This window comes from Lithobates pipiens, unplaced genomic scaffold (genome assembly GCF_037356315.1).
Source record: "Lithobates pipiens isolate NorthernLeopardFrog02 unplaced genomic scaffold, aLitPip1_a1.2 Scaffold_1, whole genome shotgun sequence".
NCBI lineage: Eukaryota > Metazoa > Chordata > Amphibia > Anura > Ranidae > Lithobates > Lithobates pipiens.
Genome location: NW_027507685.1, coordinates 233,391,673 through 233,414,499, shown reverse-complemented (window position 1 = coordinate 233,414,499; position 22,827 = coordinate 233,391,673). Strand labels below are relative to the sequence as shown.

At 47.2% G+C, this 22,827-nt stretch overlaps 1 protein-coding gene across 1 annotated transcript in view; it reads right to left on the bottom strand.

The window, feature by feature from the left end:
• Nucleotides 1–17,472, bottom strand: part of LOC143984729 (H-2 class II histocompatibility antigen, E-S beta chain-like) — a 134,516-nt gene extending 117,044 nt beyond the window's left edge. The window contains exon 1 of the mRNA XM_077484661.1: nucleotides 17,307–17,472. Within this exon, the coding sequence (XP_077340787.1) occupies nucleotides 17,307–17,391 (85 nt within the window). The 5' untranslated portion in view covers nucleotides 17,392–17,472. The remainder of the gene's footprint in view (nucleotides 1–17,306) is intronic.
• Between the last annotated feature and the right edge of the window lie 5,355 nt (nucleotides 17,473–22,827).

Here is a 22,827-nt window from a genome sequence, read left to right as displayed (position 1 = left end):
AATGCACCAAAACCCTATATATTGTACACCTACACCAGTCCTTACAAGGACCTTTGTGGACCAAGTAGCTAGTGATTTGCAGACTGTACCTCAGTCCCTACACTGATAAAGGACTGCTGCAGAATAGGGCAGCAATCTGCAGCAGTGCACCACAACCCTATATATTGTACACCTATACCAGTCCTTACAAGGACCTTTGTGGGCCAAGTAGCTAGTGATTTGCAGACTGTACCTCAGTCCCTACACTGATAAAGGACTGCTGCAGAATAGGGCAGCAATCTGCAGCAGTGCACCACAACCCTCCAAAAAATACACCTATACCAGTCCTTACAAGGACCTTTGTGGACCAAGTAGCTAGTGATTTGCAGACTGTACCTCAGTCCCTACACTGATAAAGGACTGCTGCAGAATAGGGCAGCAATCTGCAGCAGTGCACCACAACCCTCCAAATAGTACCCCTATACCAGTCTTTACAAGGACCTTTGTGGACCAAGTAGCTAGTGATTTGCAGACTGTACCTCAGTCCCTACACTGATAAAGGACTGCTGCAGAATAGGGCAGTAATCTGCAGCAGTGCACCACAACCCTGTATATTGTACACCAATACCAGTCCTTACAAGGACCTTTGTGGACCAAGTAGCTAGTGATTTGCAGACTGTAACTCAGTCCCTACACTGATAAAGGACTGCTGCAGAATAACAGCAATCTGCAGCAGTGCACCACAACCCTCCAAATAGTACACCTATACCAGTCCTTACAAGGACCTTTGTGGACCAAGTAGCTAGTGATTTGCAGACTGTACCTCAGTCCCTACACTGAAAAAGGACTGCTGCAGAATAGGGCAGTAATCTGCAGCAGTGCACAACAACTCTATATATTGTACACCTATACCAGTCCTTACAAGGACCTTTGTGGACCAAGTAGCTAGTGATTTGCAGACTGTACCCCAGTCCCTACACTGATAAAGGACTGCTGCAGAATAGGGAAGTATTCTGCAGCAATGCACCAAAACCCTATATATTGTACACCTACACCAGTCCTTACAAGGACCTTTGTGGACCAAGTAGCTAGTGATTTGCAGACTGTACCTCAGTCCCTACACTGATAAAGGACTGCTGCAGAATAGGGCAGCAATCTGCAGCAGTGCACCACAACCCTATATATTGTACACCTATACCAGTCCTTACAAGGACCTTTGTGGACCAAGTAGGTAGTGATTTGCAGACTGTACCTCAGTCCCTACACTGATAAAGGACTGCTGCAGAATAGGGCAGTAGTCTGCAGCAGTGCACCACAACCCTCCAAATAGTACACCTATACCAGTCCTTACAAGGACCTTTGTGGACCAAGTAGCTAGTGATTTGCAGACTGTACCTCAGTCCCTACACTGAAAAAGGACTGCTGCAGAATAGGGCAGTAATCTGCAGCAGTGCACAACAACTCTATATATTGTACACCTATACCAGTCCTTACAAGGACCTTTGTGGACCAAGTAGCTAGTGATTTGCAGACTGTACCCCAGTCCCTACACTGATAAAGGACTGCTGCAGAATAGGGAAGTATTCTGCAGCAATGCACCAAAACCCTATATATTGTACACCTACACCAGTCCTTACAAGGACCTTTGTGGACCAAGTAGCTAGTGATTTGCAGACTGTACCTCAGTCCCTACACTGATAAAGGACTGCTGCAGAATAGGGCAGCAATCTGCAGCAGTGCACCACAACCCTATATATTGTACACCTATACCAGTCCTTACAAGGACCTTTGTGGGCCAAGTAGCTAGTGATTTGCAGACTGTACCTCAGTCCCTACACTGATAAAGGACTGCTGCAGAATAGGGCAGCAATCTGCAGCAGTGCACCACAACCCTCCAAAAAATACACCTATACCAGTCCTTACAAGGACCTTTGTGGACCAAGTAGCTAGTGATTTGCAGACTGTACCTCAGTCCCTACACTGATAAAGGACTGCTGCAGAATAGGGCAGCAATCTGCAGCAGTGCACCATAACCCTATATATTGTACACCTATACCAGTCCTTACAAGGACCTTTGTGGACCAAGTTGCTAGTGATTTGCAGACTGTACCTCAGTCCCTACAAAGATAAAGGACTGCTGCAGAATAGGGCAGTAATCTGCAGCAGTGCACCACAACCCTATATATTGTACACCTATACCAGTCCTTACAAGGACCTTTGTGGACCAAGTAGCTAGCGATTTGCAGACTGTACCTCAGTCCCTACACTGATAAAGGACTGCTGCAGATTAGGGCAGCAATCTGCAGCTGTGCACCACAACCCTCCAAATATTACACCTATACCAGTCCTTACAAGGACTTTTGGGGACCAAGTAGCTAGTGATTTTCAGACTGTACCTCAGTCCCTACACTGAAAAAGGACTGCTGCAGAATAGGGCAGCAATCTGCAGCAGTGTCACCACAATCCTATATATTGTACACCTATACCAGTCCTTACAAGGACCTTTGTGGACCAAGTAGCTAGTGATTTGCAGACTGTACCTCAGTCCCTACACTGATAAAGGAGTGCTGCAGAATAGGGCAGTAATCTGCAGCAGTGCACCACAACCTTATAGATTGTACACCTATACCAGTCCTTACAAGGACCTTTGTGGACCACGTAGCTAGTGATTTGCAGACTTACCTCAGTCCCTACACTGATAAAGGAGTGCTACAGAATAGGGCAGCAGTCTGCAGCAGTGCACCACAACCCTATATATTGTACACCTATACCAGTCCTTACAAGGACCTTTGTGGACCAAGTAGCTAGTGATTTGCAGACTGTACCTCAGTCCCTACACTGATAAAGGACTGCTGCAGAATAGGGCAGAAATCTGCAGCAGTGCACCACAACCCTATATATTGTACACCTATACCAGTCCTTACAAGGACCTTTGTGGACCAAGTAGCTAGTGATTTGCACACGGTCCCTCAGTCCCTACACTGATAAAGGACTGCTGCAGAATAGGGCAGTAATCTGCAGCAGTGCACCACAACCCTATATATTGTACACCTATACCAGTCCTTACAAGGACCTTTGTGGACCAAGTAGCAGACTGTACCTCAGTCCCTACACTGATAAAGGACTGCTGCAGAATAGGGCAGCAGTCAAGTATAATATTCTTTCTATATTTGGAAGAAAATATATTATACGTGTACAGCCCTATATACTGTACACCTATACCAGTCCTTAAAAGGACCTTTGTGGACCTAATAGTAACAGCTAGCTAGTGATTAAACTAACTATCCCTGCTGCATACAGCGCCCTGTCCTTCCCTGCACTGACAAAAGACAGGCTGCTGCAATCACCAACACAACAGTGCACTAAACCCTATATACTGTACACCTATACCAGTCCTTAAAAGGAACTTTGTGGACCTAATAGTAATAGCTAGTGATTAAACTGACTGTCCCTGCTGCACACAGCGTCCTGTCCCTCCCTGCACTGACAAACGACAGGCTGCGTCAATCATTAGCACAGCAGTGCACTCAAACCTATATACTGTACTACACCTATACCATACGAGTCCTTAAAAGGACTTTTTTGGACCTAATAGCTAGCGATTTGTGTCACTACAGTCTCTCCCTGCTCCACACAGCGTACTGTCCCTACACTGAAATAAGATAGAATGTAAAATGTCCGCCAGATCAGGTCTATTTATAAGGTCGGGGGGAATGCCCAATTGTCCATGTGCTGAAATGTCTCAATTGGCTGTCTTGTACCCCGTGATGGATGTGTCATCGTGGGTCAAAGTTCTTTCACACTGTAAACACATATGTCCGCCGGGCGAACAGCGGCAATAGTCTATACATCTAAAAACATAGATAGAAAGTAAAAACATCAAAAAAGGCAAAAAAATACAGTGAAAAACAAATACATGTTTCATTACTGCTGGAGGAAAAAATGCTTATAGGAACACCTGCAAACATTGGCTTCAACGCTGAGAAAATTATTCCATATATATATATTTATGGTGTGGAGCCCTCTGACCGATATGGTTAAGGATGACAAACAAGGTTAACATAAACTCGCTTACTTGAAATGGACCTGAAAGTGTGCCCTGATCTGACGTACGGTATACCAAAATAAGGGGGCATACCTTAGATAGAAAGTGGGTGATAAATGAAATGAATGTGAATGGAGTGAAATGAGTACTCTCATGAGGAGTATGATGCTGAGAAATGCCCTGAAAAGGGGATGGGTGGGTGGGTATCGCGCACCGGAACCGACGAGGAGGACAGGCGAGCGGGCTGGTTATATATTCCACCGGGCTCCTCCCATAATTTCAGGCCACCATACTGGCCTTTCTATTTATGGTGTGGAGCCCTCTGACCGATATGGTTAAGGATGACAAACAAGGTTAACATAAACTCGCTTACTTGAAATGGACCTGAAAGTGTGCCCTGATCTGACGTACGGTATACCAAAATAAGGGGGCAAAATCATTCAGGTAGGGGTTGTATTTTATTGATCCAAGTTTGTTACTGGGTGCGCTCGACAAAGGCCTGGGTCATCTCCGCTTGCGGATTGGGTATGTAGCGGGCGAAACAGGTGGACCTCCATCTGCCCAACTTCTTGATAATATGAGTAGAACAGAGGTGAAGGACACCCGGGAGTATCCTGACACGTTCCACCGGGCAGCGTTCAGAGGTTTAGTGAGAAATGGCAGAAGAGGACTAACTCCTGGTTGATCAGCCAAAAGGGGGCCGACAGGCGCGTGAAAACGGCGACCGGGTACCGACGGTTGTTGGACTTATAGCGGTGTATGTCCGAACCCGAGCCAAGCTGCCGCGTCTTGGAGACTGCTAAGTGTAAGGCGAAATGGTCTTCGTATCGGACCAGGTGGTGCTGGTACAGCATGCGTGCCGTGAGGCTACGACAAGTAAACTTGCTTGGCCGTAAGAAGCCGTAGAAGGCCAGGTGTATGGCTGCTTGTAAATGACACCAATGTGGAGACCGAAAAGGTGAAGTAGCCAGGAAATCTGACGTATTTCTAAACGTCTCCTGTGATAGGCGGTCGTTTTGGTGCCGGTCATCGGCTGGCGCTTCCTGGATACCGCGCACACCAGCCCGAATGGCGTGGTAAAATAGGAAGGGTACGGTAGGGTCCTGGAGGGACGTAAGATGTTGTACACCGGTCATGTATAGCCGGATCGTATTAAAGGACGACGCCAACTGCGAGTGGCAGTAGGAAATGAAGGCTGTGACTTGCTTGACACGGGACGTCTCTGTACTGTGACACGTGACGAAGTTGGTTAAAGGCCCTCCAGGCTGATTGATAGGCCCTGAGGGTATTGCGGGAAAGGGAGTGATCAAACGAGTTGGGTAGCCGCTAGGAGGTGAGGGGCTAATCCAGAGTCAGTAGAGACCAGTCCGGGATAGCTGCTGATGTTGGTCCGGCTCCGGGTACCTGAATGAAAACGCGACAAGGTTAAAGCGAGAGAGGGCGTCCGCTGCCTGATTGAACTTACCGGGGGTAAAGGAAGAATGGATGTTGAACTGAAACAACAACAAGAGCTGGACCAGTCGACGTAGGAAGTACATAACCAACAGAGAGGGCGCCTTGGCGCAGCCAGGAATTGCCAGTAACTGGGGAGGCCAGGGAGCTGCGAGCCAGAGGTGGCCAAAAATCAGCGGCAAGCCCGTGGAGGCCGCTGCGTCAGTCATCACCTGGGGAGAAAGGGAAGACGCGAAGGGAAAGAACAGAGAGACGTCACTCCCAGACGATAGGGATTCCTCCCGCATAGCAAGGACTGCTATTGCCGCGGGGACCCGGCTGAGGACTTGCTCTGGATCCTGTGAGAGAGACAGTAAGACCAATCGGCGTGACACAGAGGCGCGACCCCTGAAGGATGACGTGCATAGGGACGCTCGACATGCCGTGAAGGGACTGTAGGTGTCTTTTGGATGACTAAACTGGGGAATATGCGAGGGTATTATATGTCCGTAAAGACGGCAGTTGTAATGGGCGAACATTGGCCAAAGATTATGGGCTGATGCCTCTGGACGCATCGTAGTGGGGATCTTGCTGTATGGGCTGTAACAACCGATGGTTCTCCGAGCATTGTAAGAATAAGAAATGTTGAACGCTGGCTAGAAATAGCCTGGGCGTGCTACAGGAAGAAGCCAGTCGCGTATGACAACATGATGCTGGTGCGGACGGAGGTTGAACTCAACTGTCCCAAGGAAGAGACAGACAGACAGGCGACAGTGAGTGGCTTATAAGAAAGGCCACAGGAGACGAGTGGCCAATTAAGTGCTGCTGAAAATGAGGTGTAGCCAGTTAGCGTACCACTGAGAACGTGCTTGCAACAAACGATTGCAAGAAGTTATGCTAAGTCGCGAGCCTTGGCATGACTAAAGGTTGTGTTTGCATGTGTGCTTGCGACAATTGCCCGGGAGTTTGTCGGAGGAGATGTGTACGTGGTGACTGTGAGCAATTCGCGTTACCGCATGTGCACTGCGAAGACTGCGGGAGTTATGCTTGCATGTATGTTAGGACGCGTGCTTGCGACGGTTGCAAGATGTTACTCAGTATGCGTGCTTGCCATGACTGCAAGATGTTATGCTAGGACGCGTGCCTGCAGCGATTGCAAGGATTTACGGTAGGCTTCGTGGGTAGCCAGGCCGGAAAAGACAGAAGTCCATCCGGTCCAACCACAATTGAAATAATAAGGTATCACACCACCCGACACCCCAATTCTACGCCCGCAGCTGATCCAGAGGAAGGCAAAAAACCCCAACAGAGCATGGCCAATTTGCTACAGTAGGGGAAAAAATTCCTTCCTGACCCCTCGAGAGGCAATCGGATTTTCCCTGGATCAACTATGCCTATAAGTATAAGTACCCTGTGATACAACGAACATTTAGGAAGGTATCCAGGCTTCCCCCAAAGCAACCTATTGAGCAGGCAGAAGTGCCTGCCAGCAATGATTGCCATAAGTTGTGCCCGGACATCAGCTTGCAATGATTGCAAGAGGCTTATGCTTGAATGCGTGCTCGCCATGCTTGCAAGAGGTCTACGCTCGAATGCGTGCTTGCAACGATCGCTAGAGGTATATGCTCGAATGCGTGCTTGCAACGATTGAAAGAGGTCTATGCTCGAATGCGTGCTTGCAACGATTGCAAGAGGTTTATGCTCGAATGCATGCTTGCAACGATAGCAAGAGGTTTGTGCTCGAATGCATGCTTGCAACGATAGCAAGAGGTTTGTGCTCGAATGCGTGCTTGCAACGACCGCAAGAGGTTTATGCTCGAATGCGTGCTTGCAACGACTGCAAGAGCTCTATGCACGAACGCGTGCTTGTAATGAGTGCAAGAGGTCTATGCTCGAATGCGTGCTTGTAACGAATGCAAGAGGTCTAGGCTCGAATGCGTGCTTGCGACGACTGCCAGAGGTCTCTGCCCGTATGCGTGCTGGTACAATGATTGCGATTAGTCTATCTCTGAATGCGTGCTTGCAACGATTGCAAGAAGTCTACGCTTGGATGTGTATTTACGACGATTGCACGAAGTCTACGCTTGAATGTGGAGGAAAACAACGCAACACGCCTAAACGAAGCTGTGTTTTCCTTTTTGAGGCAACTTTATAATGAAATGAGGCCGAGGAGCAAGGCCCCCCTGGTAGGCATCCAAACCTTAAAAATCAACTGAACCCAAACCGGGGAGCGGCATGTGATAGTGAGATGAGAGAAGCTGCCATGACAGAGATCCGGATCGCCATGCCACAACTTTGCGACTGAGCACGAAACGGATTCTGGAGCATGTACTGAAATGAGGCCGTTCCTGGGGCACGCCGAGACGAATTTGGTACACCGAAGTGACTATTCGTACCGGAACGTGATAGGTGAAATGAAATGAAAACCCATGACAAAGACAAGAATCAGAGGACGAGGCCCTTGAACCAAACGGATGAATCCTGTCCTTGGAGCATGTACTGAAATGAGGCCATTCCTGGGGCACGCCGGGATGAATTTGGTACACAGATGTGACTATTCGTACCGGAACGTGATAGGTGAAATGAAATGAAACCCATGACAAAGACAGGAATCGGAGGACGAGCCCTTGAACCAAACAGATGAGTCCTGTCCTTGGAGCATGTACTGAAATGAGGCGTAACAGCTGGGCGCACCGGAACGAATCGGTGCATAAATAAATGCGACAGGATTCGAATCGGAGCGTAATAAGTGACCGAAATGATATCCCATGACAGAGACAAGATTCAACGACTGGACTGATGGTAACAATAAAGAATCCGACTCTGGAGCATGTACTGAAATGAGGCGTAGCAGCTGGGCACACCAGAACAAATCGGTGCATAAAAGAATGCGACAGGATTCGAATTGGAGCGTAATAAGTGACAGAAATGATATCCCATGACAGAGACAAGATTCAACGACTGGACTGATGGTAACAATAAAGAATCCGTCTCTGGAGCATGTACTGAAATGAGGCGTAGCAGCTGGGCACACCAGAACGAATCGGTGCATAAAAGAATGCGACAGGATTCGAATTGGAGTGTAATAAGTGACAGAAATGATATCCCATGACAGAGACAGGATTCAACGAGTGGACTGTAGGTTACAAAGAATCCGTCTCTGGAGCATGTACCGAAATGAGGCGTAGCAGCTGGGCACACCAAGACGAATCGGTGCATAAAAGAATGCGACAGGATTCGAATTGGAGCGTAATAAGTGACAGAAATGATATGCCATGACAAAGACAAGAATCAGGGATCGTGCGTGAACCTGCAAGTGATTCGGTCTCTGGAGCATGTACAGAAATGAGGCCAAACCCTGGGGGCACTTCAAAGCGAATCGGTGCACCAGAGGTGCAACAGGATTCGCGCCGGAGCGCGACTAGTGACAGAAATGATGCGAAATGGAAGAAATGACTGGGACTGAAATGACTTGGGATGAAATGAAATGAAATACATAATATAACTGCATGAATGAAGAGATATTCGAATTGAAGCAAAGCAAGCGAAACGTGCGGACTGCTTGCCTTATCGTAGCAAGCAGTCGGCTGTGAGTCGAACGATTCGACCGATACTAATAGAAATGCTCGGGCGGTCGAACGGTTTCGAATGCCGTACCTGCGAATGAATCGCCTGACGTGGCGTAATCGAACGTGTCGAAAAGTGATAACGACTGCATCGAAAGTAGAAAACAGCGACATGCGTACGAGGGCCACAGAAAACATTCGATTTGAAAGCAGCGAGCGGCTCGTGAGTACAGGGAATGTTGGCGGTACATCGAATACATGGATTGAAAAAAAAAAGGGGGTGCCGAAGCCCTACCTGCGACAGCCAGCCCGACGTGCAACGACAAATTCGATGGGCACGGCGACACTCCGACGGCGAAAGCGACGGACGCTGCTGAACGAGGAGACGAGCTGTCAAGACGGGGACGAAAAATGCGGGAACTGACGAACGGGCTCACTGCGTCTGGTCTGGAAGCCGGCGCTTGATACCTGACGAATCGGGTATCGCGCACCGGAACCGACGAGGAGGACAGGCGAGCGGGCTGGTTATATATTCCACCGGGCTCCTCCCATAATTTCAGGCCACCATACTGGCCTTTCTATATATATATATATATATATATATATATATATATATATATATATATATATATAAAGAGCTTTGTTTAAGCTGAGCACACACAGGTGTGAGGAAGGGGCTGAAAGCATACAGGTGTGAAGGGGGGCTGAGTGTGTACACGTGTGAAGGGGGCTGAGTGTGTACACGTGTGAAGGGGGGCTGAGTGAGTACACGTGTGAAGGGGGGCTGAATGCGTACACATATGAAGGGGGGCTGAGTGTGTGCAGGTGTGAGGAAGGAGCTGATTGCTTACTGATGTGAGGAGGGCCGAATGCGTACAGCTGTGAGGGGGGCTCAGTGTGTACGGGTGTGAGGGGGGGCTGAATGTGTACGGGTGTGAGGGGGGCTGAATGTGTACGGGTGTGAGGGGGGCCAAGTGCATACAGGTGTGAGGAAGGGGCTGAGTGTGTACAAGTGTGAGGAAGGGGCTGAGTGTGTACGGGTGTGAGGGGGCTGAGTGCATACATGTGTGTGGAAGGGGCTGAGTGCGTACAGTTGTGAAGGGGGGCTGAGTGTGTGCAGGTGAGAGGAAGGGGCTGAATGCATATGGGTGTGAGTAGAGCTGAATGCATATAGATGTAAGGGGGGCTGAGTGCGTAGAGGTGTGAGGGGGCTGAGCGCATACAGGTGTGAGGGGGGCTGAGTGCGTACAGGAATGGGGGAACTTAATGTGTACAGGTGTGAGGGGGGCTGAGTGTGTACAGGTGTGAGGGTGGCTGAGTGCATAAAGGTGTGAGGAGGGATGAGTGCGTATGGGTGTGAGGGGGGGCTTAGTGCATATCGGTGTGAGGAAGGGGCTGAATGCGTACAGGTGCGACGGGGCTGAGTGCTTACATATTTGAGGGGGGCTGAGTGTGTACAGGTATGAGGAAGGGGCTGAGTGCGTACAGGTATGGGGGAACTTAATGTGTACAGGTGTGAGGAGGGCTGAGTGTGTACATGTGTGAGGAAGAGGCTGAGCACGTACAGGTGTGAGGGGGACTGAGTGCGTATGGGTGTTAGAAGGCCTCAGCACATACTGTATTTATTGGTGTATAACACTCACTTTTTCACCATGAAAATCGGGTGCAAATAGCGTGTGCGTGTTATACACCAATACTTCAATTTTAGCTGCCTTATTTAATATTTAAATTTTTTTCCTGAAACTTCCCTCTTAAAATGAATGTGCGTGTTATACACCTGTGCGTGTTATACGCCAATAAATACGGTACATCAAGACCATACAGCAAAAGATGAAATCAACAGCTGACATGTTTCACACCGTAACTACTGGTGGTTACTCATAGCTGACTATTTAGGCAATAGACAGGAATTTATACGCACATGCCAATACAATTTATTGAGTAAACAAGGTGGGCTTAATTGAATAATTGAAGAGCTGGTGAATTAGTAGATACACACTACACATGGAAGCTCGGCTCTGATTAAATCAATATCAGATCGGCCGACGCCCGCGTCTCACATGATGTTGCCACTTTGATGCGACTTTGAAATGATAAAGCCCAAATCCCTACTACAATATGTATACATTTCATAGTTTTACAATTGCTGATGACAAATCTATACATTTAAAAACATAGATAGAAAGTAAAAACATCAAAAAATATATATATAATTCAGACTTTGTTCACACCAGTGCGATTTGTCCTTCAAGTTGACAGTTCCAAGTCACATAAATCGCACCCCATTGCTGAAAATGGAACCGTTTGTTAAGAAAAAGGTTCCTGCACTGTTTCTGGCGATTTCACCTAGAACTTCCATTGACATCGCTGCATGAAATCACACTAACCTATAATAAGACTTACCTATAGGTACTGTAAATATCTCCTAAACATTATTATTATTATTCAGGATTTATATAGCGCCAGCAATTTACGCAGCGCTTTACAATATAAAAGGGAGACAATACAGTTACAATACAATTAAATACAAGAGGATTAAGAGGGCCCTGCTCAGAAGAGCTTACAATCTAAAAGGGTGGGGCAGGTGGTACAGAAGGTTATAACTGTCAGGAATGAGTTGATGGAAGTGGTAGGAGATTAGTTTGACATGCACAATTTAGGAGATATTTACTGTACATGCAGCCGATAACGTCACCGGCGAATGCGCTCTGAAGGGAATGGCCACCCATGCCGTTCCTTAAGAGTCCTGTACCATAAATGATGGCTCAGTGACATCATCATGACTCTGGCCACTCACACAGCCCGAGTCTGCGAACCTGAAAGGAAGACCAGGTGAAGATGGAAGCGCCTTCAGCACTGAGAGCGCACCACTGGAAGGCTTCATTTTCAGGTAAGTTTCACATGCAATGCCTTTCAGGTTTACTATGGCTTTAGGCTGGGTTTACACTTGAACACGCAGCAGCTCCCAGCGCAGGTCCGGTGCGCCTCCATTCACCGTTTCAGGTCCGATTTCAGCCTGAATTTTGAGCTGAATTCAGACCTGAAAAGGGCCAAAAGACACACAGGGCTCCTGTGCAATTCACACCGGACCCACTACGGAGATATGTGAACCGGCTCCATAGAGAGTCTGTCACAATCTCCTGCTATGCGAATTGGATGTGGGGAAAGCTGCATCCAATTCGCATAAGTGTGAACCCAACCATAAAGTGGTTGTAAACCCTTACAGACCACTTTCTACTACAGGTAAGCCTATAATAAGGCTTACCTGTAGCTACCCTGGATATCTCCTAAACCTGCGATGTCGCCTACCAGAGCTGTATACGGGGACTGCTACAGGGGGCTTCGATCTACGGTGGGCATTTCATAATGAGCTAGTATGCTATGCATCCTAGCTCATTATGCCTTTGTCTTGCAGTTTTTTTTTTATTTTGTGGGTTTACAACCACTTTAAAGCCTCATACACACTATTAGATTTTCTGCAGATTTTTGCCTTCAGATTTACCAAAGCCATGTAATATGAGGTCATATCTTAACCACTTCAGCCCCGGACCAATTGTCAGCCTAAGGACCAGAGGTGTTTTTACAATTTTGCACTGCACTGCTTTAACTGGTAATTGCGCGGTCATGCAATGTTGTACCCAAACGAAATTTGCGTCCTTTTCTTCCCATAAATAGAGCTTTCTTTTGATGGTATTTGATTGCCTCTGCGATTTTTATTTTTTTATGATATAAAAAGACTGAAAATTTTGAAAAAAAAAAGATATTTTCTACTTATTGTTATAAGAAAAATCGAATAAACTAAATTTCAGTGATACATTTAGGCCAAAATGTATTCAGCCACATGTCTTTAGTAAAAAAAATGTCAATAAGCATATATTTATTGGTTTGCGCAAAAGGTATAGCGTCTACAAACTAGAGTACATTTTCTGGAAATTACACAGCTTTCAATTTATGACTGCCTCATTTCTTGAGGTGCTAAAATGGCAGGGCAGTACAACCCCCCCCCCCCAAATGACCCCATTTTGGAAAGTAGACACCCCAAGGAAATTGCTGAGGGGCATGTTGAGCCCATTGAATATTTTTTTTTGTCCCAAGTGATTGAATAATGACACAAAAAAAAAGTTTACAAAAAGTTCTCACTAAATGATATATTGCTCACACATGCCATAGTTATATGTGGAATTGCACCCCAAAATATATTCTGCTGCTTCTCCTGAGTACGGGGATACCACATATGTGGGACTTTTTGGGAGTCTAGCAGCGTACGGCACCCCGAAAACCAATCACTGCCTTCAGGATTTCTAAGGATGCAAATTTTTGATTTCACTCCTCACTACCTATCACAGTTTCGAATGCCATAAAATGCCAAAATAGCACAAAACCCCCCCAAATGACCCCATTTTGGAAAGTAGACACCCCAAGCTATTTACTGAGAGGCATGTTGAGTCCATGAAATATTTTATATTTTGCCACAAGTTGCTGGAATATTACAAACTTTTTTTTTTTTTTTGCACAAAGTTGTCACTAAATGATACTGTATATTGCTCACACATGCTATGGGCAGAAGTGAAATTACACCCCAAAATAAATTCTGTTGCTTCTCCTGAGTACGGGGATACCACGTATGGGGGACTTTTTGGGAGCCTAGCCACGTACAGGACCCCGAAAACCAAGCACCGCCTTCAGGATTTAAATATAAAACGCTACCAAAAAAAACTGTTAGCGAACGCAGGGATCAGGCCTGACTCTGCGAACGCTGCAGTTATGTGTTTAGTGTTTTGTAAGTGACAGTGATCGATTGATACTGCACTTGGGTGGGCTGGGCGGAGGGGCAAAACGCAAGTGCCAGCAGGTATCTGGGCTGATCCCGCTAACAATGCATTTTTTTCGAGCCCTAAACTGCTGGGGATGCTAGTATAGATCTGATCAGATCAGATATTGATCTGTTCAGATTCTATACCACTACGGGAGGTGTATGCTTTGCGCGTGGGTGTAAGCGGTACTGGCACTAACTTAGCGCTGCCTGGGGTGACGCAGACCCTATCTGACCCTAAAACCTAATTGATATCACCCGCCGGGTGATCAGGGGGTTAAACCTTTATTAGGTAATAAATGGTGGGTGCCCTGATGCTATAAAAAGCAAACTAACTAACCAGAGTCACCCGTAACACTTATATGGTGATCACTGGTGAAAGGGTTAACTAGGGGCAATCAGGGGGTTAAAATCTTTATTAGGTAGTATATGGGGGTCCCTGACGCTATCTAAAAACCTGGCAGGGAACCTAAACAACTAACTGGCTAACCAGCGTCACCAGTGACACTTATATGGTTATCGCTGGTGAAAGGGTTAACTCTAGGGGCAATCAGGGGGTTAAAATCTTTATTAGGTAGTATATGGGGGTACCTAACGCTATAAAAACCTGGCGGTGAACCTAAAAAAATAACTAGCTACCTAGCGGCACCAATGACACTAATGCAGCGATCAGAAAAACGATCGCTTAGTGACACTGGCAAAAGGGGGTGAAAGGGTTAACTCTAGGGGCAATCCGGGGGTTAAACCTTTATGGGGGAGGGGCTACCCTGGACCTAACACTAACTGCCCTGACACTTTTTACTGTCACAACTGACACTGAATGCAGTGATGAGTAAATAAATGATCACTGCAATCAGTGACACTGTGACTGGGAGGGGGGGGGGGGGGCTGGGGGCGATTGGGGGTGATTTGTGTGCCTTTGTGTACCTACGTGTCAGTGTAGTGATTGGTGCACTTACTATGTCCTCTCCTCGCAGTCTGGTCAAAAAGACCGCCCCGAGGAGAGTGACATCACTTCCTCCTGCCTGTGTTTACGCTACACAGGCAGGGGAAGCTTCTCATTCACCAGGAGCGATCGAGAGGGGATGGCCAGAAACCAACGGCCATCCCCTCATCCCGGATCGCTCCTGAAGCGAAACGGACCACCGCAGCCAGCGGGAGGGGGTCCGATCGGACCCCCCACCCGCTGGAAGGCAAGCACGTATGGGTACGTGCTTGTGCCTGTACATGCCATTCTGCTGACGTATAATTACATGCGACGGTCCTTAGGTGGTTAAGAGTTTCAATTTGTATGCAACCAGGCAGGCCCCTTCACTACATGGTTAAATCTGAAGAAAAAAATCTGCAGAAAATCGAATAGTGTGTATAGGGTATAAGGCTACTTTCACACTGGGGCATTGGGGGTGTCGGCGGTAAAGCTATTCGTAGCGGCGCTTTACCGTTGTTTTTGCTGAGGTTTTTGGCCGATAGAGGGGTACTTTTAACCCCGGATAGCGCCCGAAAAAGGGTTAAAAGCGTCGCTTTGCCGGCTCTTCGGCAGAGCTGCCCATTGATTTCAATGGGCAGGGGTACTTTAGGAGAGGTGTATACACCGACTAAAAGACGTGGCGTGCAGGACTTTTTTTGTCATCCTGCCAGCGCACCGCTCCAATTGTTGTCCAACAAATGTTGGAAAGCAGGCTAGTAAATTTTTGGTTGACAACAGTCTGTTGTCAGATTTTCGTATTGTGTGTACACAAGTCCGTCACACAAAAGTCCAAAGTACAAACAGGCATGCTCAGAATCAATGCTCACCAAACACGACATTAGCAGAAAGTGCCCAAAGGGTGGTGCTCAAGAGCTGAAATTCCACGTAGTACATCACTATGTTCACTATGTTCGTGTTTGTTGGCTGACAATTGTGTGCTGTTAGTATGCATGACAAGTTTGCACACGGCCTTGGGACAAAAGTCTGACACTCCGTTGGCCAACAATTTGATCGTTTGCACGAGGTTTTAAAGGTTTGACCTCATATTATATGGTTTTGGTAACTCTGAAGACGAAAATCTGCAGAAAATCTAATAGTGTGTATTGGGTCTAAAGCCTTGTGCACACGATCCGATTGTTGGCCAACAGAGCATCTGATTTTTGTCCAAAGGGCCTGTGCCAGCATCTTATCTTGTATACTAAACGGTACACAATTGTCGGCCAACAAACACAAACGTAGTGACATAGAACGTGGAATTTCAGCTCTTGAGCACCACCCTTTGGGCCCCTTCTGCTAATTTCGTGTTTGGTGAGCACTGATTCCAAGCATGCGTGTTTGTACTTACAACTTTTGTGTGACAGATTTGTGTATTAACCATTGAAAATCTGACAACAGACCATTGTCCGCCCAAAATTTACTAGCATGTCATCCAATATTTGTTTGCAGAAAGTTTTCATAAGTAGCGTACTAACGGTCAGATTTATGGTCAACAGTCTGTCAACAGGCTGCCTAAAATCTGTTTGTGTGTATGAGAGGCTTTAGGCCCCTACACACGATACGAAAATTGGATGGAAAAATCCGTAAGACGAGCTTTCTGATGATTTTCGGATCGTTAGTACGGTGCTTTTGACAGCCTATTTCACATTTTAGTCAGACAAAAACTGGATATGCAGACTATAAAATTTTGTCAGATGCGAACTCAATGTCCGATTTTCGTTTCTTTAGTACAGTTTTCGTACACATGCTCAGAAACAAAAGAATAAATACAAAAGTATTCAACACATTATGTCCCTTCTGACATTGTATTCCGTCGTACGAAAATTTTCGTATTGTGAATAACATCTTCACTTTCAACATGAGACTAGCATGTCACAAAAATCGGACGCTCTGTCGTCCAAAAATCTGATGGTGTGCACGAGGCTTTATTCTCCAAACATAATCTATACACATCCCCCACTTAATGGCCTTGTAATCTATTTTTTTATGAAGCTTTTTTAGTATCTTTCTGCCTCCTTGTAATGCCCTCTGTGAGCTCCTGAACTTATCCTTTCCCTCCTCACTCCCATTTGTTTGGAATGAGCAGTACACATTAGTTGTGGTCATTTGCACTGCTCTATGTACACTACAGATCTTATAGTCCACAGTTCCTAGTCCATTGAAGAGCAAGCAAGAGAGGGTGGCTACAATCCTACATACACAGGGATCATAGAGAATGAACGTAGCCTCCCTCTAACAGGAAGAAAAAAATAATTTGGAGCAGTGAAGGAGGCTGAGGGCAATAGAAAGGAATTTTTTGAGTTAAGAATAGACTTGAATAGAACGTTTTTTTAAACTAGACTTTTAGTTTAATTGCCAACAGGTATGGAAGATTTTAAAAGAATACATCTGGTTATATAGCATTTTAGAAAAGTCCATCTACATTGATCAGCTGCCAAGCCCATTTTGCAGTTTAGTACAACATTTATTTTCTTAGTTACAAAATACAGAAATTCAGGAGGTACTTACCTGCTCTGTATTCTCTATGGATGATGTCAGCCTGAAGAATTAATAATAGTTGGACAGTAGAGAAAAAAAATAAAACTGCTTTCATCTTGCTGCTGGTAATGCTCAGGCACTCAAAGATATAGCAAGTAGAGTAATGAAAATGACACCACTAAGGATACAAAGTCATTATCATAAAATACAGAAGGCTGGGTGTCACTTGGTTGGACATTTATTCTGCATGTCCCAATCAAAATATTTGCTTTATTCGTCACTTGTTACTAGGGAGATTTTCTCTGTAGCTGTGCTGTTTTCCTTTTGCTGCTGATTGAAAATATAGAAAATAACAAAGTTATGGCTGTAGAACCGTTTCATCAGAGACTCCAGAAATACCGGTAAAGATGGGATGTGGGCTACATACAATCTGGAAGATGCAAATATACTGTAATATACTGTGTGTATCAGTTTATATGGATTTGTGAAGGTGTAAACATGGCTATAACATAGCTCCCAACTGTCCCCGATTTCGAAGGGACTGTCCCTGATTTGGAGCAATGTCCCTCTGTCCCTCATTTCTCCTCATTTTGGTCTGATCTATATAGTTGAATATAAAATGCACTTTTTATCTACCAAAAAGTGTTTTCCAGTGCTAAACCTTTCATCTGATTTCTAAATTGCTGCATTTGTACATTCCAAAAGCCAATATAAAGGAATAGTAGCGGTTCAAAAAAAGTACTTGTGGGTTTAACCAATCTTGTTTTTTTGTACAATTCTTCCTTAAGGGGGTGTGGCAGGGGGTGTGTCCCACGCCTGCATACTTTTGCTGATAGGTGTCCCTCATTCCCATCTCAAAAAGTTGGGAGGTATGCTATAACTAATGAACTACAGAGATCTAATAGGGGTATTCTAGTGCAGTGGTCTCCAAACTGCGGCCGACGGGTCAGATGCCTTTGTTTGCCTTTATCTGACCCTTGGGTCACCATTTCACCCACTGACACCAATGATCCTACTCACTAACAACAGATGGGACACTAATCCTCCCACTGACACCAATGATGGGACACAAATCCTCCCACTGACACCAATGATGGGACACAAATCCTCCCACTGACACCAATGATGGGACACTAATCCTCCCACTGACACCAATGATGGGGCACTATTTCACCCACGGACACCCATAAGGGGGCACTATTCCACCCAGTGACACCAATGACGGGGCACTAGTCCACCCACTGACCCCAATGACAGGGCACTATTTCACCCACTGACACCAATGATGGGGCACTATTCCACCCACTGACACCAATAGAGATGGACGAACTTCCGACGGAACATTTTATGAACCACAAACGCGGCCAAAAGTTTGCGAACCGCAAAGTTTGTGGGGGGACCCATTGACTTTAATGGCAGGCGAACCTTAAAAACCTTCAGGTCATATTTTCAGCCACAAAATACTTACTAGCTGTGCACACATAGTCCCACAACATGGACACTGACATAACAAAAGTATGAAGTGAATCTGGGATCGACAACGACAATCATTCTTTTTTTATCTGTGAAATTTTGACAATTGAGGAGCACATGAAGGCCATGGAGGAGAGGAAAGGTCAGGGCACGCTATGAAGACGGTGCAGGAGATGATCACCAGCACCGTGATAGAGAGCACTGACACCTGCACCGTGATAGAGAGCACTGACACCAGCACCGTGATAGAAAGCACTGACACCAGCACGGAGATAGAGAGCACTGACACCAGCACGAGATAGAGAGCAATGGCACCACACCAGCACCGAGATAGAGAGAGAGCACTGAAACCAGCACCGAGATAGAGAGCACTGACACCAGCACTGAGATAGAGAGCACTGACACCAGAACCGAGATAGAGAGCACTGACACCAGCACCGAGATAGAGAGCACTGACACCAGCACCGAGATAGAGAGCACTGACACCAGCACCGAGATAGAGAGCACTGACACCAGCACCGAGATAGAGAGCACTGACACCAGCACCGAGATAGAGAGCACTGACACCAGCACCGTGATAGAGAGCATTGACACCACACCAGCACCGTGATAGAGAGCACTGACACCACACCAGCACCGCGATAGAGAGCACTGACACCACACCAGCACTGCGATAGAAAGCACTGAGACCACACCAGCACCGAGATAGAGAGCATTGACACCACACCAGCACCGAGATAGAGAGCATTGACACCACACCAGCACCGTGATAGAGAGCACTGACACCAGCACCGAGATAAAGAGCACTGACACCACACCAGCACCGAGATAGAGAGAGAGCACTGACACCAGCACCGTGATAGAGAGCACTGACACCAGCACAGAGATAGAGAGCACTGACACCAGCACCGAGATAGAGAGCACTTAGACCAGCACCGTGATAGAGAGCACTGAGACCACACCAGCACCAAGCTAGAGAGCACGGAGACCACACCAGCACCGAGATCGAGAGCACTGACGCCACACCAGCACCGAGATAGAGAGAGAGCACTGACACCAGCACCGAGATAGAGAGCACTGACAGCAGCACTTATACCAGCAACTCGCTGTGGGACCCAAATATATGACACCGCTCAACCTCTTCAAACAGGAGGGTACGGCATATAGTACGGTGTGCTTTTTTTTTTACAAGGAAGTGAGCCAAAAGGTAGAAAAAAGGTTGTGTGCTCGATTAAATAAATTGTTTATAGAGTTATGCATATACATGGTCTACTGGTCACATTTGTTAAATTCCTCTGAGATCCATGCCTCATTCATTTTTATAAATGTCAGGTAGTCAACACTGTCGTGAGCTAGGCGAGTGCGCTTATCGGGCACGATCCCCCCTGCTGCGCTGAACGTCCTTTTGGACAGGACACTGCACGAGGGGCCAGCCAACAGTTCCAGTGCAAATTGGGCAAGCTCTGGCCAGAGGTCAAGCCTGCCCACCCAGTAGTCCAGGGGTTCATCACTCCTCAGAGCGTCCTCATCAGCCGTTAACCCGATGTAGTCGGACACCTGTCGGTCTAGGCGTTCCCTGATGCTGGATCCAGATGACACCTGTCGATGGGTCGGCTGAAAGAATGACCTCATATCAGAAGTCACCAACACATCTTCAAACCGCCCTCTTCTTGCAGGCACTGTTGGATTGGTACCCGCAACTCTTTCTCTGGGAGTGGGAATTCCTCCTCTGCCAGCGCACGCAGAAGCAAGGTCTGTAAGTGCTCCATTCTGACAGCCCTCTGTGACGGTGGTAACATTTCCACCATTTTGTGTATGCACCGGGGGTCTAAGTACATTGCCACCCAGTACTGGTCCTTGACCCTTATGCTTTTTATACGGGGGTCCCTGTTAAAACACTGGAGCATGAAGGCCCCCATTTGCACTAAACTGGAAGCAGTGTGGTTAGCTGGCTCCTGCTCATCATCCAGCATAATGTCGTCCTCCTCGTTCTCCTCTCCCTATCCACGCACAACAACAGGGATCCCTGAAAGGTTTAAAGCATGCTCTTCTTGCTCCTCCTCATCCGCCATCCTCCTCTGACTCCTCTTCAGACTCCTGTTGTTGACTTGTCTCAGATAGAGTTGCCCACCCTGGGAGTTCATCCAGCATTGCGACTTCCTCATCTTCCTGCTCCTGCTCCTCCACGGCTTGATCAATGACACGACGCAATGCACACACCATAAAGAAGGCATAAGGTACCATGTCACTGATGGCACCATGGCTGCGACTGACCAGTTTGGTGATCTCATCAAATGGCCGCAGAAGTCTGCATGCGTCGCGCATGAGCAGCCACTGGCACAGTGAAAAAAAACCAAGCTCCCCAGAACCTATTCTGCCACAGAGTTCGTACAGGTAGTCGTTAACTGCACGTATTTACTGGAGCAGCCTATCAAGCATATAGAAGGTTGAGTTCCATCGTGCCGAGCAATCGCAAGTAAGACGTCTGACCGGCAGATTATGTCGCCGCTGAATGTCAGCAAGGCGAGCCATGGCCGTGTAAGATCTTCTGAAATGGGCCGAGATTTTCCTTGCCTGCCGCAAGATGTCCTGGACCCCAGGTTATTTGACAACGAATCGCTGCACGATCAAGTTTAAGACGTGTGCCATGCATGGCACTTGCATAATTTTGCCCTGTTTCAATTCGCTAAGCAGATTGGCACCGTTGTCACACACCACTTTACCAATTGTCAAATTGAGCGGTGTTAGCCACTGATCTGCTTGCGAACGCAAAGCTGAAAGGAGTGCAGGGCCAGTGTGGCTCTTGGTTTCCAGGCACAACAGACGCAGCACAGCATGGCAACGTCTCACCTGGCATGTTGAATAGGTTCTGAGGAGCTTGGGCGGCGCAGTGGAAGAGACGCTAGCAGCGGAAAAGGAGGAGTCAGCTGAGGAGGAGAGGGAGGAGGATGGAGTAGGAGGAGGAGAAGAATAGCCAGGCCTGCATGCAATCCATGACAGTAAAACTAAATCTACACGGGTGCCACGGGTTACATGCTTGACGGCCGTCAGAAGGTTCACCCAGTGGGCAGTAAAAGTGATATACCTTCCCTGCCCGTGTTTGCTAGACCACGTGTCTGTGGTCAGATGTATCTTCGCACCGACACTGTGTGCCAGAGATACATTCACTTGCCGCTGAACATGGCCATATAGCTCTGGGATGGCCTTCTGTGAGAAATACTTTCTTCCTGGGACCTTACATTGTGGTGTTCCAATGGCCACAAATTTTCGAAAGGCCTCCGAGTCCACCAGTTTATATGGCAGTAGTTGGTGGGCTATCAGTTCTGACAAGCCAGCCATCAACCGTTGGGCAAGAGGGTTATCCGGCATCATAATTTTTTTACGCTCGAACATTTGGCCCACGGAAGCCTGCCTTTTTCCAGGAAAACGTGAGGATGGCATGATGGAAGGTGGAGTGGAGGACAATTGTGAGGAGGGAGGAGAAGGAGAAGTAGAAGACGAGGCTGGATGGTGAGAGCCTGGAGTGTGGCTTTGTGGGTTCCGTTGCTCCCACTGGGCTTGGTGATGGCAGTTCATGTGCCTTCTCTTAAGGCAGTCATCCCTAGGTGAGTGTTGGGCTTACCGCGACTTATGCATTGACTGCAAAGATTGCAGATGGGAACACTATTGTCAGCAGCGGACACGCTAAAAAAAGCCCACACTGCGGAGCCATGTTCCGGCGTCCTGGGAGCACCAGATGTGACCGTACATGATTGATGCCTCGCTCCTGATACATTTGCATTCTGCTTTGTCCCTCCTGTGCAATCTAAGTTCTTCCTGCTTCTCCTCCCTATCTGCTGGTCCATATCTCCCTCTGAACTCCCCTCCTCTTCCTCTCTTGTGGGCACCCACATGACATCACTAGACATGTCACCATCTACGTCACCTTCTCCACCGCTATAATTAGAGATCTCAGAGTAGGCAGCAACACCGGGGACCAACCTCCTCCTTGGGCTGATCTGGGTAGTGTCGTCAAACTGCTGAGTGGCGGTTGTTGCTACCTCTTCTTCCTGATCCAATGCCAAGAGTGGCTGTGCAT